The following is a 17477-nucleotide window of genomic DNA, read 5'->3' on the forward strand; positions in this document are numbered from 1 at the left end:
CCGATTCTTCTTCAACAATTCTATCGTTCGGACATCGATGTCGTATAGAGTGTAGTCGTGTAAAACCTCTTTGATTGTCAGCGCTGATTCCATGCGAGGATACTTGTACGTAGTGTGGAAAAATCGTCTCCTTAGCAATCATTGTGTTCGATCTAGCCATACTAATAAGCTGTTTTCGTTGCGATGTGTAAAATACATTGCATTGATGACATTGATAAATTTATTATTTCAGTTATACACTTGTTTATTTCGATAAATTACAGTTGTTTTATTCCAAACTCTGAAATTTTCGTTTGTTGTCTTGATTGATGAATTTCGAAGACATCAAATATTTTAGTCTTTTTATTGGGCGTTTGAATCCAGCGTTGATTAATGCAGGCGATACGTTGTCGCCGTGCTTGTATTGCTTCAGCAACTTGCACTTTGTTGCGATGAACTTGCACAGTCTCTTATTGATGTTTCCTTTCTTTGTATGAAGATTCTTGAATGGCGTGCAAGAGAGTATTACATGAAAATCGTGCGGTGATCCACCGCAATTGATATGTTCGTTGAGTTTCAATAAGTGATGATACATCAGACCTTGTACGACAATATTGAGCTTCTGCTCACTCGACATCATTGCAAGAACTGGTAAAAGAAAATAATTGTGTAGACGCTCTAGTCGAACCTATCACGTGATAAGATTTTTATGTACTTTCCATTTCAACCGCTAGGTGTAATTTCAACAAATCCGTAATGAATCGTGCGATATAGACTGCTTGTATATGATAATTTGATCTGATTGCTTTGTTGATTAATGCAATGCCCATTGCAATGATTACAATTACATCCTGGTCTAGTGTATTTCAATTCTTCGTTAGCAAACCACAAAAACTCCACCATCAATCCCAGTGGCCCTTCCGGTGTTGACGTGCAAATATTTTTATAACTATTGTAGATTCGGCATACAAGTTCTTGCACTTTCAATTCCATAATTTGAACCATATGTCCGAATACGACCATGTTTGAAACGTATTGAAATGCTGTGATAATAGAATAATTTCGCTGCTCTTCTTTTTCAAAACAGCTTTTTATCATGTCCCCCCATGACCTATGGTAGCGAGTACAAAATCCGTCCATCTCTGTGCTCAAACTTCCTTTTTTGTTCTGTTTTCTAGTTCGCTTCTACACTTAATTAAATCATATCTGTGCTCATTTTATTGCTTAAAAATTTATTATGTTATCAGGTTTAGAATATTAATAATATCCCACTGTGAAAATTATGAAAAATGGTTTACAAAAAGATGCAATGTGTAAGGAAACATGAACGCTTCCATTGTCTCTGCTGTGTACAAAAGTCTACACCGACCCTTCATATCTTGACCTGGGTGGGGGGGCGAGTTTATGGCCTTCAACTACATTGTGTACCAAGACCGCGGGAGAATCCCCTACTCCCTCAGGTCGGAACCTTAACGAAAGTGTACGTGAACTCTATGGTTAGCGGCTTCCTTCTCTCACTCCGAATCCACTAGCGTGTCTTGGATGAAAAAGACATGTTTCTGTGATGTATTTGCTCTGCTTGTTTAGAAAATGTTTGCCTGAATTAATTATTGCTTGGACTTTGTTTCAGATGATCACTCGATTGATATAAATAAAAATATGTTCTACTAGTTGGGAAGGTATTCTTGAGATGTGTCTGTTGATTTCCTCTGTAGAAAACTTTTACATTAATTTGCATCTCAGATGTGTTGTTTGTTTGTTGCTTCTGCATGTAGCAATTATTGTTACAAGTTATCATAAAAAATGATGTAATTAAATTTGTTTCTCGTTTTCGAATGGGTATTGTTTCTATCACTGGATAAACTTGACTTTCTCTCTGTGTTTCAGATGTTCACTCAATTGATATTTTGTGAGTTGGGAATTATGTATGCATGATTTATTAGTTTTGTCTGTTGATTTCTTGATTAACAATAATATGAAATACATTAAATTCACAATGTTTCTCGTTTTGATTGAGTATTGTTTCCACCGAAGATAGCATAATATTTCTCGCTTGCTTAGATATTTGTCTAAAACCGGTTTGCAGCGATATTTTTTTTTGCTTGCTACTGTTTGTTTTGATACAATTCTTATTGTGTTCTTGAGAATCGAATAATATTAACATCTATTTGCGATAGTTGATCAATAAACAATTTCGCCTCTGTGAAAACTTGACCAGTTCTAAGAATATTCCCCTTTGGAGGAAAGAATGTGAAAGAGAGAGAGAGAGTCCCCCACCCCGTAGATTGACAAAGGCGTGCGGTTTCTTCGCTTTGGGCTGTATAGAGGGAGAGAGAGAGTTACCCCAGCAGGCTCAAGTAGCAAAGATAGCTGGCTTGGTTGTACTGCGTGTTGGATACTTCTGTCAAGGTAATGTTTATAGTGACTGAGTAGGATGAAAACTGTATATTGTTCGAGTAGATTAGGTCGCAATGATGATTTTATGATATTTCAAAAGATAGATTATTTCCATTTCAAGTTATTAAATTTGTAATGTTTCTTGTTTTGATAGTTTGTTGCGATATTATTTTCCTGCATGTGTCTGTTGTTTACACGCTGGCAGATGCGTCGTTTAGAGTGTTTCTCTGCTATTCAGCGTTAAGTCCATGTATGTTTATCGTTTTTACAGATTGTTTTTCAATTATTTTCCTGTGTGTATACCTCTTGTTTACGTGTTGGATGGTGCATTGGTTTGGCTCTCTATTAGCTGTTGGTCGTGTTTCTCATTACTTCCTTGCATGTATCTATTGTTTACGTGTAGATGATGCGCTGTTCAAAGTATTTCTCTGTTATTCAGCGTTAGCTCAGTGCTAGTCGCGGTATTAAATTTCTAAGTTTCTTGTTTTGATAGACTGTTTTTCAATTATTTTCCTGCGTGTATCTTTTGTTTACGTGTTGGATGATGTATAGGTTTGGCTCTGTGTTAGCTATTGATTGTGTTTCTCGTTATTTCCTTGCATGTGTGCTATTCACGTCATAATAAATTGATTAATTGTGTCGTGTTTGAATATTCAACTTTTTCTTCCCATATTCTTTATTATGTGTATTGTATTGTGTTTCTTCCATTTCATGTTTTTGGCTGGGTTTTCCTCCTTCACGCAGAGTCACAGCATAATTCCTGCCACTATTTGGCTTTAATAAATATATTTCATCTTCCATGATAGGCAAGCCTGAGCGATGCCTATCGCTCAGGCTTGCCTATCATGGAATTTATCCACCAGCTAGCCTGCATTTACGCCATTCTGTCATATTTCATCTTGTACTTGTCTGGCTATCCTTTGTATAACTACCATACTTGCATGTAAATCATCCACCGCGCAGCTGTTGTAGTGGAAAAAAAATTACGAATGAAGTCGGCCCAGGCTGAAAATCGCGAATGAAGTAGGCCCAGGTGTGAGGGCACCATCGCTTGGTGGGGTTACCGGTGTGCCTGTTCCTACTTGTACGTAAACTGCCTACCACACGGCTGGTGTAGCGAGAAAAAAAAGATGAAGTCGGCCCAGGCACAAAAAAATGTGAATGAAATCGGCCCAGGTGTGACGGCATCGTCGCTTGGTAGGGTTGCCGGTGCGCATGTCCCTACTTGCATGTAAACCGCCTACCACACGGCTGTTGTAAGGAACAAAAATGCCTGTGAGGCTGGCCCAGGTGTGATGATAGCATCGCTTAGGTGTGTTGGCGGCGTGCATGTCTATACTTGCATGTAAACCGCCCACCGCACAGCTGTTGTGGCGCGAAAAAATACGACTGAAGTCGGCCCAGGCTGAAAAATGTGAATGAAGTCGGCCCAGGTGTTGGCAGTGTGCATGTCCCTACTTGCGTGTAAGTGCCCACGCGCCACCTCAAAAAATGCGAACGAAGTCGGCCCAGGTGGAAAAATCGCCAAAGAAGTCGGTCCAGGATGAAAAATGCACAACGATAAGGGCACGCCGAGCCCATCGGCCCGCTGGTAAGCACTTGGACAGCCCCTCACCCGCGCACCACCCACTGCGCGCTGAAAAAAAAATTCGCGAGAGAAGTCGACCCAGGTTAAAAGAAAAAAAGAATTCGCGAGAGAAGTCGGCCCAGGTTAAAAATGCCGGACGGTAAACGAAGGCCCTCCGACAACTCCACCGACCACTTCATAAGAATCTCATTAATTGCACCATATTGGAATATTCAACTTAGCTATTGTGCTTGAAGTTACCTACATCTATCAGAACTTTGTAATTAAAACTCCTCTATGGTGCTCACATATAATCTTGTTAGACTTTTTATAATAAAACTTGTAATTTTGATTGTAATCGTATTGATTAAAAATATCTTCTTTGATTAAATGTGCTACCTCATTTTAGTTCTGATTCATTGAAAACTTGTATGATTATCATTAATAAAAAATATTGTGTATGATGTGTGATACCCCTTCAATGCTATAGCATCATACATGTAATAAGTATAACCTTTGTTACGTGTATCGTATTGTTTCTTCTGCTTGAGGTTTTTCGGCTGGGTTTTTCTCCTTCACACAGTCATAACATAAATCCCGACACTATTGACTTTAAATAAATATATTTTCACTTGTACTTTTGTGTATGGCAATCCCTTGCATGTAAACCGCCTACTGCACACCTGCTGTAGCGGGGAAAAAATTACGAGTGAAGTCCGCACCGGCGGAAAAATGTGCGAGGGTAAGCGCCCGCGAAGTCCTCCGGCCACGCGCCGCCCACCGATAAGCGCGCTGACAATCCACGCGCCGCCTGGAAAAAAATACGCGAGTGAAGTCGGCCCTGGGGTCCATGGAACGTAGTGATCCCTGGTCTCCTACGACCAGCCCATTTACTACTAACTTCTTCACTCTAACACAGCGTCTGTGAAGGAGACGGTACCAGCTATACTACTACCTCGCTTCCTCACAGGCATACGACGGCCCTAGCCAGGTATACGCTCTCGCGCATCTTAGCAGAGAAAAGAAAAAAAAAACGAAATCGAAGCCATCGCGAAGCTTAGGTGACTTCGCTACAAACGTAACTATCTTAGCCGACTTTCGCTGAAATGTAACGCGTATCCGTTTTCTCCAAATCGTTATTCCCTAAAACGACGTTCGCTAAAACGAGGCTCGCTAAACGGATGGGCTCCGATTTTGTGCACGTTGTCGTGCAAAAGGCTTCAACACAGTGTATGCATAAAGTTCCACAAGTGATAATATAACTGCATATCAAACAAGACACATTTATTTGACTAAAAAACGCGTTACACAGAATGTTGCTGTTCATGCACGCAAAAGCATGCTTAGGTTCTCCATGATAGAAACGGCAGCAGTCATTGTGTAATCTCGACCCGCATGTTACGAATTATATATTTCATCTATAATGTCTGAGAAGCCTGGAAGGCGTTACATCAGTGGGAGGTTTGTACTGAACATTCAATGTACAGCTCCCGTCAACCTTAATAATAACACTGGAAAAAATTCGGTCTCATTTCCGAGCGCGATAACAGTCACCCTGAGTGCACTGCGGGAATGTTAAGTGAACAAAATCATCGCGCTAAACTAACACAATAATTTTGTTCAATTAAGATTTCCTCATGGCCCCAAGTGTTGCTGTGATCGCACTCGGACACGAGACCATATTTTTTGCAGTGTTATTACTAAGGTTGACGGGAGCTGTACAAACCATTCTAGAAATATATTGAGTCACTGAAACACATAACACAGAACACATTTCTACGTGTGTTGCAAGAAAACGGAAACAGGAAACATCGGAGACCCTGCATTCCTATACAGGGTGTCCCAAAAAACGTGTCATTGAATTATAATTAAAAAAAATTACGCCACCTAGAATCATGCGGTCAACGGCATGTGTTCTTGTTAGGTTTTTGCCACCTCCTGATGTGAATGTCATGTATTGTAAGTTTAATTATGTAAATATTTGCGAAGTGAACTCGGAAATTTGCCAAGGAAAGGTCACTTTTTTACCCCACCAATATGAAGAGCGTTCCGAATTCACTCAGATTCACGATAATTGATAGTGATATTCGCGAGCTATCCCATCGGAGAAAATAGCCGAACATCATGCTTTTCGGAGCACCGGACCATAACGCGTGATGACTTTTGGAGCGCAATCGCTCCCAGTCCGACGAAACGAGGTTCCAAACCCATACCCACAGAGTGGTAGTAGAAAAAGTAGCAGTTCCTGAAACGGGGAGAGGGAAAGCGAAAGTCGGACGCGATAAGCCATGCCTGTGTTATCTCTTTCCGCGGTGCTGGGGTGGGCTGGGTTTCCAACCTCCTTTCGTCGGACTGACAACGATTGCGCTAAAAAATTCGTCGCGCGCTATCCCGTGCGACCTCCATAGAGCATGATGTTCAGCTATTTTTCCCGATGGGATAGCTCCTGAATATCCTTGTCAATTATCAACTTGAGTAAACTAGGTACGCCCTTTACATTGGTGGGGTAAAAAAGTAACCTTTACTTGGCAAATTTCTGACTTCACTTCGCAAAAATTTACATAATTAAACTTACGTTACACGACATCAGGAGGTGGCAAAAACCAAGTAAGAACAAATGCCGTTGACCGCATGACTCTAGGTGGTGTAGTTTTTTTATTTTAATTCAATGACACGTTTTCTGGGACACCCTGTGTACACGGTTTTCACCTAATGTAATAAAAAATTCTAACTGACGGCGTACTGGCTGGAGGATTGTTAGAGTTTCGGCAGTTACCTTGTGGAAACAGTTTTTAATTCAGGATATTTTTTTTTAATCCAACTTTGAAAATTGCCAAGCGAACCTTACTTTTGTTTACGAAAATATGAGGTCCTCCACGGCTAACTTTAGACCCAACAAAAACAATGCACAGTACAGCGACAGAAATAATTAAAAAAAATAGTATAAATGTGATGCTTTAGCCCCGCCTGCTTGATTGTCCCAAAAGCGCGCTTTTTTGCGACAATAAAGCAGGCGGGGCTAAAGCAGCACTTCTACTAATTTTTTTCGACTGTTTCTGTTGCTATACTGTGCATAGTTCTTGTTGGGTCTGCGGTTACACTCGCGGAAAACTGAACTTCACCGCATATCACGCTCTTCGCCAACCATTGCCACAAATTATAGGGTTATCGCTTCTGATTCGAGGGGAGAGGGAGGTGTACACCTTTTGTATCAATTATCATATATCCAAATTGACACAAAAAGGCGTACGCCCCCCTCTCTCTTCGAATCAGAAGCGATAACCCGATCATTCGTGGCAATGGTTGGAGCAGAGCGTGCTATGCAGCGAAGTTCAGTTTTTAGAGTATATCCGGGGACGACTTCATCTTTCTGTAAAAAACAAGAGGTTGGCTTGGCAATTTTCGAAGTTCGTTCAAAAATAAATTTCCCTCAATTAAGAACTGTCCAGAACCTTCCAAAAGATTCCAAATTCCTTCCTTTCAAATTCCTTAATTGCCGAAAGTCCCACAATCCTCCGGGGAGTAAGTTACCAGTTTGAATTTTTAACATTTTAGGTGAAACATCCTGTATATGCAATAGAATTTGGAGCAGACTTAGTCGGGAACTCCTAAGATAACACCGATACAAACAGCGTCGTCAACTATAAAGCCACCATCTCTGATTTTGCCGAGCGTACAGAACTCAAAATCAGCAAAAGCAATGTTTGCCGTGGAGGTCGGCCTCATCCTATTAGCTGAAACTCCGAAACTTCGGAACTTTTCTCTGTAATCATAACTTTTCTCAATGTTCTTCAGCTGGTCACTAGGATGTAGCAGAATGTAACGGTGAACATTCAAAAGTGGCCATTTTAATAGATCATTCTTGCTTTCACCGATAATGAGATACAGCCCTAGGTACATGCTATCACGCTGATGTTTCAGCACCATGTTTAGCTGCGCACAATACCCGCACAGCAGGAAAGCATCCGTAGAACGACAAGCCTCCTCCTTAATCTCACCTTCACGAAGAAACATTTCGAAATCACGAAAATGACACCATACCTCATTCGTTCCAAACTTCACAGTATGCTTTACTATGTCTAGCTTGACATCCATTCGAATGAAAAGCCCGACGAATTCTTCAATTTTCTGCGTGTTTGAGTGCGAGGCTACTTGAAGCTCAGCATAGTTTCTCTGCAAGGAATTGATACCTGCGGCTACTTGCGTCATATACGCTGCTGTTCGGCCTTGTTGCTCTAGCACTTTATCTAACACCACCTTTGCACTATCAATGCCAACAGCATGATTGTTAACCTGCGTGTCAATCGCGCACAATCTCTGCATGACAGTTTCTAACGATTCATCGATCTTGGTCTCAATGTCGTTCTTGTCCGCACTCACTTGACTTCCCTCGATTGAAGAACTTACAGTATGGCATCGTTGTTCACTGCAATGACTGACAATATCACGACGTTGCACTGTAGCATGGCATCTGTTACACGACACGACATGGAATTCGCAGTCGTTCAAAAAGTGAGTCGTGATATCTTCTAAATTTCCAACAAAGTCGCACCCGTGGCTGGAATTGCAGCAGCGGAGTTTCTGTTTTTTAAGATGACTCGGTTTGAAGGTAAATCCTTGCACTTCTTCCTCTTGAATTGTCCCGCCGTCCAAGGGACACTGTCGCTTACCTTGCAGAACCGCTTGGTAGCACTGGTTACAGAGCGCGTGCGAACATTCCAGGATAAACGTCTCTTTGGGCACCACGTTGCATAAACAGCAGCACCGAGCCGGAAGAAGGTCCACAAACTCAACTGGACGCCAATCCATCGCATTCGAAAATCCACTTATGTGCTTTACAGATGTCATGTTTTCTGCTGAAGCGCAAACACTCCGAATCAAGCCGGTATGCTTTACGACGCAGTATCGTGAGCTTTATGACGGGAAACACGGGAGGCGCCTGGCAGATAGTCTCGTCCGCCGCCTACGGCGCCGCCTTACGGCCACTTCTTGATGTGGATGCAACGCTGCCGTTCCCTTTCTTGCCGTCACTCCCGACACATTCTGTTGGCATGGAACTACGTTGATACGGATTGATAGGGGTTGCTTCGCCTTCGCCGTGCGCCTGCGTATTCCTGTTGACTTTTTTCAGAGAGCGCCGGATTGCAGCAGGAAGCTGCTATTTTTATCCATGCTGAATGGAAGTCTCCTAGCGAAACGCAAACTGTTGGAACTGCAGGCAATGTAAAGAAAAAAAAAAGGAAGGTCATGGTTATCAACCACGAAAGAAAAGGGTCGTGTTTGACACAACCCCTTTGCACGTACATCGTGCATGGCGGGGGGCGTAGGCATCACAGAAAGCAGCAAAACTCTCGCGCAAAAACCACACGTGGAAGTGGAGGTTATCTGCTACGCGCTTGTGTGGTCCCTTTCATAAAGCTCACGATAACAGTTCTACGTCGACGCTCCGAGGCGACAGCGTAAGCACCTTGACAAAGATATACATGAATCTGTCACAAGACCGATAACGTTATCTTCGACTTTGAGCGATATTGAGCGTCATTACTGAGCTGCTTGTATCCATCGTGTATTCACACGAGCGCCTTTTCTGACTGCGCAGCGACTGAAGGAGGAGAAGGAGGTATAGCGTAATCACCCAATCATCAAACCATTCGGTCGCGGGCGGGGCTTATCGTACAGCAGAATCTAGGAAGCGCGCACGTTCTTATCTTATTTTTGGCGAGATATGAAAGAGCCTTGTGCAACATCACTGCGCTCGGCAGCTCCGTCCGTCAGAAAGAACCACGCGGATAGTTTGTTCGCGGGGCACAGAATCTGACGACTGACGCGCAGAGCCTTCCGGGAGGACGAAAAAAAGAAAGAAAAAGCCACTTCTGTTGCCAGTGTGGCAAGCTCTTTTGTTTTTATCTAATACACCTGGTAGAGCAACACTCGATTTTGTGGAAACTTGCCGATGAGCAATACCGAAATGTACCATGGAAACATGCCATGTGAGAACAGATCGTTTTTGAAATGGAAAAGAGACACCTGGATGGTCGAAGCAACGGTATGTATGTACAGCAAAGCACTTTTTGGGTCCCCATATTCACGGCGTAGTCGTTGTATCAGTTAAGAACGCGTTAATTATTAATAACGAGCTGGCTGCATGCTCGCATTCCAAACCAAAAGGTATCGGCTCAGGATGCTGGTAGTTTCGTTTAAAAACGAGAAAATGTGTGAGCAGTATGTCACACGTAAGCAGGTAAGGTATGTCGCAGGTAAGCCAAAGGGGCTCAAAACTTAATCCACGAGCCGGCCACTGCGGAGGTCGCGCATATCCATAGTTCTCTTGCTTCATAAATTAACCGTGTAACGCTATAATATTTTAGGGCTGTAATTACACAAGCTTACAGGTAGCACCCTGTGTTCACCATCAAGTCTTGCAGTGCGCTCGCGGGAGGCCGCTGTGTGCATACATTGTGTCCTTACAAGCAGCAACAAGACGAACAGTTGTAATAAACGGAGCCAGTTTTCCTCGGTTTCACTATTTTTGCGTGTTTGCCATCTATCGCGGCCACAAAGTTTGGGAACTGCCACAGCGCTTCAAAGTAACGTGTTTTAAATCTGGATAAAGCTAGTGCTAAAAATGCAACATATTGACGAACTTACGTTATAGCGTCTCGCTTTGCCATAGCATTATTTCGTAATTATTCACTGGGGAGCTTCTTATACAACGCGATATGCAAAAAGTGCGAATTCGTAAATTTCGTTTTGTCCCATAATTTTATATGTATGGACGGGACGGTAACGTACCCCCCCCCCCAAAAAAAAAAAAAAAGAAAAAGAAAGGAGAAGATAAGGAAAGATCATAAGGGTTGTTTGAGTGGGAGAGGGTCATTTCCAAGAGAGGTTCTTCTCCCGTTCGAATTGCACTACCAACGGTGCGCGTTCATGGTGGTGAACTCTACCTCGCTGTGCCACCGGTATATGCGATGAACGTTTTACTCCAATGAGTAGTGTACAAAGGCAGTAGACACAAAAACATGGCCTGTCCAACGCCTAAATCAATGGGGCCAATGAAACGCAGGAATTTGAAGCTCCCAGAGGAGGGGATCGTACCTGAACCATCCCATTTCTGCACTCTAAAAACTGAACTTCAGGGCGTAGCAGACCATGCTCCAACCATGGCCACGAGCGATAGGGTCATCGCTTCTGATTCGAAGAGAGAGGAGGGCGAACGTTTTTTTTTTTTTTTTGTCACTTATCATATATCCGAATTGACACAAGGGAGGTGGGTGGGGGGTTTATGGCAGGACCGGCTCGCCGTTGTTTTCCACACAGGAGTGGGCGTCGTCACGACTTTAGCAAAAAGAAGAAAAGAAGCAAGCCGGATAGAGGTGTGTAGAGGGTGCATGAGTTCGTCGTGGGGAGCAAACTGTTAGATGGGACCTACCTTCTGCAGAAAGAGGACAAGGTTCCTTGCTTTAGCAGAACGTGCGGCAGAACTACCACACACACACCATTGAGACAAAAAGGTGTACGCTCCACTGTGTCTTCCAATCAGAAGTGAGCCTTCGCGGCAATGGGTGGCGCAGAGTGTGTTATGCGATGAAGCTGTTTTTACTGTGTTCTAAAGTACATCTCTATTACAGCCCCCTTCCTACACAGTAAACTTTTTTACACTTTTTTGGTGTAAATGGCTTGTCCCATGGCGCACACCTTTTTGGTGTTGCCTTTACACTCAAATGATAGGTGTTTTCTAATGCACCATTTAGTTAAGTGTATTCCTAATAAAACACTGTTATAATGGGTGTTTAAAAACAAAAACACCCTTAAAATGGGAGTATTCTATTGAAAACACCTTTTATGATGGAATTATTTGCTAGCAAATATTCCCTCGAAAATAGTGTAATAGGAGCTTCCGCGGCAGCATACCGACACCACTGGCCGAGACATACAGTTCGACGTTCTTGCTTCTATGGCAAGCAGCACCGCGAACGCGGTAGACTTCCAGCCGTGGTTCCATCGTAGAAGCTAAACCGGAGTGCAATGCGTCGCAGGCACGCCTCGTTAGCTTGTTAACACTGTGGGACCAACGTGAGTGCAGAGGCATAGAGAGACCTGGGGCCCCCTCAGTAGCCTATATTGGCGTGTCGAATGTATCATATACTGAAATAAAATTTGTTGGGGCACGTTCGTTACATGTGGTGGGGCGGGAAACGTTTGTAACGGTGGCGGGAATGTGTTTTTGCAATTAACACCTACGCTTGCAACGAGTCAAAGTTATAAGCTAAATTTCTAACATCCCTCCCTGTCAAATAGTGTGTTTTTAACTCAGGTTATCGTCTATAATGTGATTACTTGCTGAAACCAGCATAATTTTTCTCTCACGAAATAAAACACCATTTTTAACACCGTACTCCCAATTCAAATGGGTGTAAAAAAGGTGCATTAGACGGAAAACACCTGTTTCAACACCCCACTTTACACCCTTAATGATCCACATTGGACAAGACGTGGTGTATGTCGATATTACACCTTTAGTAATGCACTTTTTGCACTCTTTGTGGAATAGAAAAGGGTGTTTTTATAAGAATACACTTTGTTTGAGCAAATAAACGTGTAAAATGATTTACTGTGTACGTATCTGAACGTCATTATCACGAAAATAAGGTTTGCTTACATAAGTATAATACCCTTTAATGCTTCCAGTCGTTTATTCCCCGATTGTCAAGACTCTGGAATGATCTTCCCCGCCATGTAGCACTTTTCACTAATCATCCCCAGTTTCAGGCGGCCATCACTAATTTGTTATCTCTCCCCTGACTCTCCTTTACGTTTTTTTTTCTTTTTCTCGTACTGTTGTTCACGGGATCTATATGAGTACATCCTTGCTGGTTTTTGCATTATATCTTGATGACTTTAGTGTTGTATTTCCCTTTTTTAAGTATATTTGACGTTTCTTTTGTTGTTTGCCGATCATGTTAACTACTTTTTCCGTTTTCACAGTGTTATTGTTATTGTCGCCCAACTTCTCCGTTATGTTTTACCCGTTTGGGTCTTTAACGTATTCTAATTAAATAAATAAATAAAGGTGCGACCTTTACGCCACAGACGTCTCTGCTTTACAGCACACTCATCACTATCATACTGCTGCGGCGTTACGGTAGAAAACGAAAAAGCACTCTCTCCTGCAGTCTTTCCCGCTCAGTCTTATTTACGAACGCTTTATGCATTTAGAGGCATGTTTAAGCACTAAAGAAACAAGGGAAATGGTGCAGGCTAGCTGGTATAGATCCATGAAGAAGACGGAAAGACACGGACACAGAAGAGAACTGAGAACCTACGTGTGTTGTGTTCTGTGTCCGTGTCTGTCGGTCTTCTTCATGCATGTTTAAGCGCACATAATTCGAAGGAACCTGTTGCAGATGGGTTACGGAAAAACTATCACTGGCAGGTATAATGTCCCGCATATTCATCTCTATACTCTCGTTATGCGCTTTGCTATGCGGAGCAGAATGTATTCAAAAGCGGCCGCATCAATTCTCAAAACCTTGCGGTAGGCACATGGGTCCTCGTGTCGTAGCTCCCGTAAAAGGCTATTTTGCAGACCGTGCTCTTCCCTCAACACCCATTCTTTCGTCCATATCGTCCTTAACCACTTCTTTTCATGGCAGCATCCAGTATCGTCAATGAGGACAGCAAAAGCCACCAATTGCTTCGCTTTCTTTCGTCCATTGCGTACTAAGCGCCGTGCACATAAAATTAATGCTGCAACCTTCAACCGCAGCGCGAACTTATCCCCGGCATCTGAGCTGACAGCACATTGGAACACTATCTGTGTAGGCATCCCAGAGGGGCGTTGCCTCAGCGCCTTATCATTTACCCTCTCGCTCCTTCAGTCGCTGCGCCGTCAGAAAACACGCTCGTGTGAATACACGGTACGCAGCCCACTGCTGCCTCGATTACTCATGAGCCGTTCGACCACAGTTCGGAAGCGCTTGCGTGTGGGAGAATAAGCATTAGTGCGAACGACAGGGTTTTGGAAGGAAGAAGAAGGGAAAACGCACGTGAGGACATTCGTTTTTCGTTCTTTAGCGTAGACGGTCAGGAAAATAAAGGTAGTTTTATTACGACGTACGACTCTGACATGGCGACCAAGCCCAACAGAGCCAAGACGACAACGATCCGAACGACGAGCACCCGCAAGAAGCACTTGTTTCTCAAACGGTAGGAACTGATGCGAATATCATCGACATGCTTACCCAGGCTATGGCATCACTCACGGAGTTGCTCCAACGTCAGCAGCCAACGTTTGTATCTGTCACAACGTCACCGGATTTCACGTCATCTGTTGAATATTATGTTGAAGACGACGACTCAGCGCCTGCACGCCCACGCGACTGCTCACGCTTAATTTCATTCCGCACCAAACCCTGGCCAATCGCCCTGTGTGGCTGGCGGCCACTGTTCCTAGTGGTGGAAGAAGAAGAAGAAGAATTTCATTCTTCTCCTGAGCACCATCCAATAATCATCGTCACCTACTTGCTCTCCCTGTACTGTATTCCAAAGTGGTGTCGTGAGCAGGATCGAGAACGCAACGGGTACTGACCGGCAAGACTACAGGAAGCTTGAACGATGGACTGTACTCAGCTGAACAAAAGGCACAACATTCTACCGAACCAGGTGACGACGACCCAGAACGATATTGGCGGACGAACGGCGGGTGAAGAACCCCAGGATATCACCGAATTGGCATCACGCATCGACAGGCTGCAAAGCCTCAACGCCTCTCTCAAAGAAGTCGACGGTCAGATTGAGCCTCTTCTTACCGAAGATGAGTTTGACCAGGAGTTCACGAAGCAGCTGGATTATCAAACCAGAGTGCAAATGACCCTCTTCATGGCAAGGGCACAGGTCGACGCCCGTCAACGTGCAATGACCACCTCGGATATCCCTGCGATGGCACATCCACATGGAGATGCCACCCTGCGCTTGTACCCACCGCTCCAGCATCACAAACGCAAGCCTCTGTTCGCTTTCCCAAACTAGAAATGACGAAGTTCGACGGCAAGCGATGTCATTGGTAGCAATTTTGGAGCCAATTCAATGCGACTATCCACACCAATGTATACCTCCCTGAGAGCATCAAGATGCACTACCTATAATGGCTGCACTACAAGGGGAAGCTGCGAACGTAGTGGAAGGCCTACAGTTGATTTCTGGCACTCCGCAATCGTTTCGGCATCGATAACCTCCTAATCCAAGAACACCTCAAAAGCCTGGCGGATATCAAACCCGTACGCTCGAGCCTAAATCTCTACGACTTATGAAGGCTATATGATACAGTCCTGGCTCACATCCGAGGACTGAACTGCCTTGGCACTACTACAGAGTCTTACTGCTCTATCCCAAGCAGCAAAATGTACTGAAAGTCGAGTGCAATAGGGGTGGACGGGTAGGTGGAAGGCCTTGAACAGACTCCTGAAACTAAAGAACATTGATAAGACACATACCGCCCACCCCTATTGCACTCGACTTTCAGTACATTGTGCTGCTTGGGATGCTGTACCCGATCTTGCTGAGAACTCTTCCGATAGATATGGCATTGCAATTTAATCGTGTACTTACCGAGAAAACGTCATCGACCGCTGCGACATCGACCGCTTCGACATCAGCCTCTACAGGCACATCGTTTCACAACAACGCGTTGAAGTCACTACTGACCTTCCTAGGAAACGAAGTAAAGCACCGCGAAGAACTCACCCAGCGTACCTTTCAACCTCCACCCGAACATGAGCACACAAAGACGCCGCACTTTCGCAAGTTTAAACCGGCGAATGGTCGTCCAGTGACCACATGCATTGTACAACATGGTCAAGGCAGGCAAGGGAAATGAACACTGCCTCTTTTGCAACATGGCAAGCCATGCGATAGCAGACTGTACAAGCCCAAAGTCTCTGGCCGAAAAGAAACGCATATTAGCAGAGCAACGCCGATGCTTCAGATGTTGCAAGCCGAATCACGCTGCAAGACATTGTAGAAGTCGTCCGAAGTGCCACAAATGTGCCGGTCACCACGCAACGACGATGTGTGACCCAGAATATAAACCTGTGCCATCTGCCCCCGCTCCCGGAACGTCCGCTACAGTCACTCTGAAGACCATAGTCAACCGCTCCCGCCAACGCATTCTACTTCAGACTGCCACAGCCTGAGCACACGCAACAAAGGAGGAAGTCTTCACACGCCTAATCTTCGACGGCGGCAGTCAGCGCACGTTCATCACTCGTCACTTGTCGCAAGCACTCGGCTGTCAGATCATTCGCACAGAGCACATTTCCATTGGGGCATTCGGAGTTCAACACAAACGTCCAGAAGTACTGGAAGCAGTTGAGCTCAGTTTAAGGACCACGAATGGAAGAGGTGAACCTCAAAATCTAACAGCCCTGGTGGTGGAACAGATATGCTCTCAAGTCTTGGAAGTTCCACCTGATGTAATCAAAGAGCATATGCAGCAGTACAAGCTGGCAATAGCCGACTATTGCGACAGTGCCCTACGTCAACAAAGAGAGATCCTGATTGGTGCGGACAACTACTGGGAATTTGTTACCTGGCGCACTCCTCCTGTGTATCAAGGTGTACAAGCGGTCGAAACGACACTTGGCTGGACGCTGCAAGGACCGTGCTCTCTACCGAACGTGGTGCGCACAGCAAGCTGTCACACGGTGACTGTGTTGCACGTAAGCCAACATCGCGAAGCGGTGAGCAATATGATTGAGCGAATTTGGAACTTGGACAATATCGGCATACGTTGCGATGAGACAGACGAAGCACAGCATCACTTTGTCCTCGATAACTTCAAAACGTCCATTCAGTTGAAGAACGACAGATATTCAGTTGCCTTGCCGTGGAAACCAGTTGTGTCAATGCAAGAGAATAAGCACATTGCGGAGCAAGTCTTTCACAAGTCACGCGGCGTCTAACCAAGTCACAAAGTTTAATGGCGAGATACGACGCAGCCATACGTGAATATCTTGTCTCTGGAGTAGCAGAGAAGGTTACCCAGGAAATCGATCGGGCCCAAAACACAGCACACATATACTATATGCCGCATCACGCAGTCATCAGGGAGGATCAAATAACTACAAAGATGGGAATCGTCTTCGATGCATCCTCTCATGAACCTGGCACCAGCTCGCTCAATGATGACCTGAACGCGGGACCCAACCTAAATCCGGATATCATACCACTACTTATGAGCTTCCGCCTTTATCCAGTAGCCTTGATATCGGATATACAGAAGGCATTCCTCCAGATCGCCATACACGAGGATGACAGAGACGCCCTTAGATTGCTGTGGTACAGAACTACTTCGGTAGACGGCAAGCCACTACGTGACGTTGAAACGTGGCGCATGACGAGGGTGACTTTCCGCACGGCCCCTAGCACGTTCCTCCTGGCAGCCACGTTACAGCACCACATCCAGCTGTATGCCAGCGAACATCCGAGATTAGCAAAGCTACTTGAAAATTCCATTTACGTGGACGACGTCATT

At 44.4% G+C, this 17477-nt stretch overlaps 1 protein-coding gene across 1 annotated transcript; it reads right to left on the reverse strand.

The window, feature by feature from the left end:
- Positions 1–5206: 5206 nt before the first annotated feature.
- LOC135393294 (uncharacterized) lies at positions 5207–14365 on the reverse strand. Its single transcript, XM_064623766.1, has 2 exons — positions 14188–14365; positions 5207–9155 (listed from the first exon to the last, which is right to left on the reverse strand). Exon 2 carries the CDS (start codon positions 8789–8791, stop codon positions 7538–7540), a length of 1254 nt encoding a protein of 417 aa, XP_064479836.1. The 5' UTR covers positions 8792–9155; positions 14188–14365; the 3' UTR covers positions 5207–7537.
- Between the last annotated feature and the right edge of the window lie 3112 nt (positions 14366–17477).

Source organism: Ornithodoros turicata, chromosome 4 (assembly GCF_037126465.1).
Source record: "Ornithodoros turicata isolate Travis chromosome 4, ASM3712646v1, whole genome shotgun sequence".
NCBI lineage: Eukaryota > Metazoa > Arthropoda > Arachnida > Ixodida > Argasidae > Ornithodoros > Ornithodoros turicata.

What these genes read in the sequence shown, in the direction of transcription:
- LOC135393294 (XM_064623766.1), bottom strand. Translation starts at nt 8,791, where the DNA reads ATGACATCTGTAAAGCACATAAGTGGATTTTCGAATGCGATGGATTGG.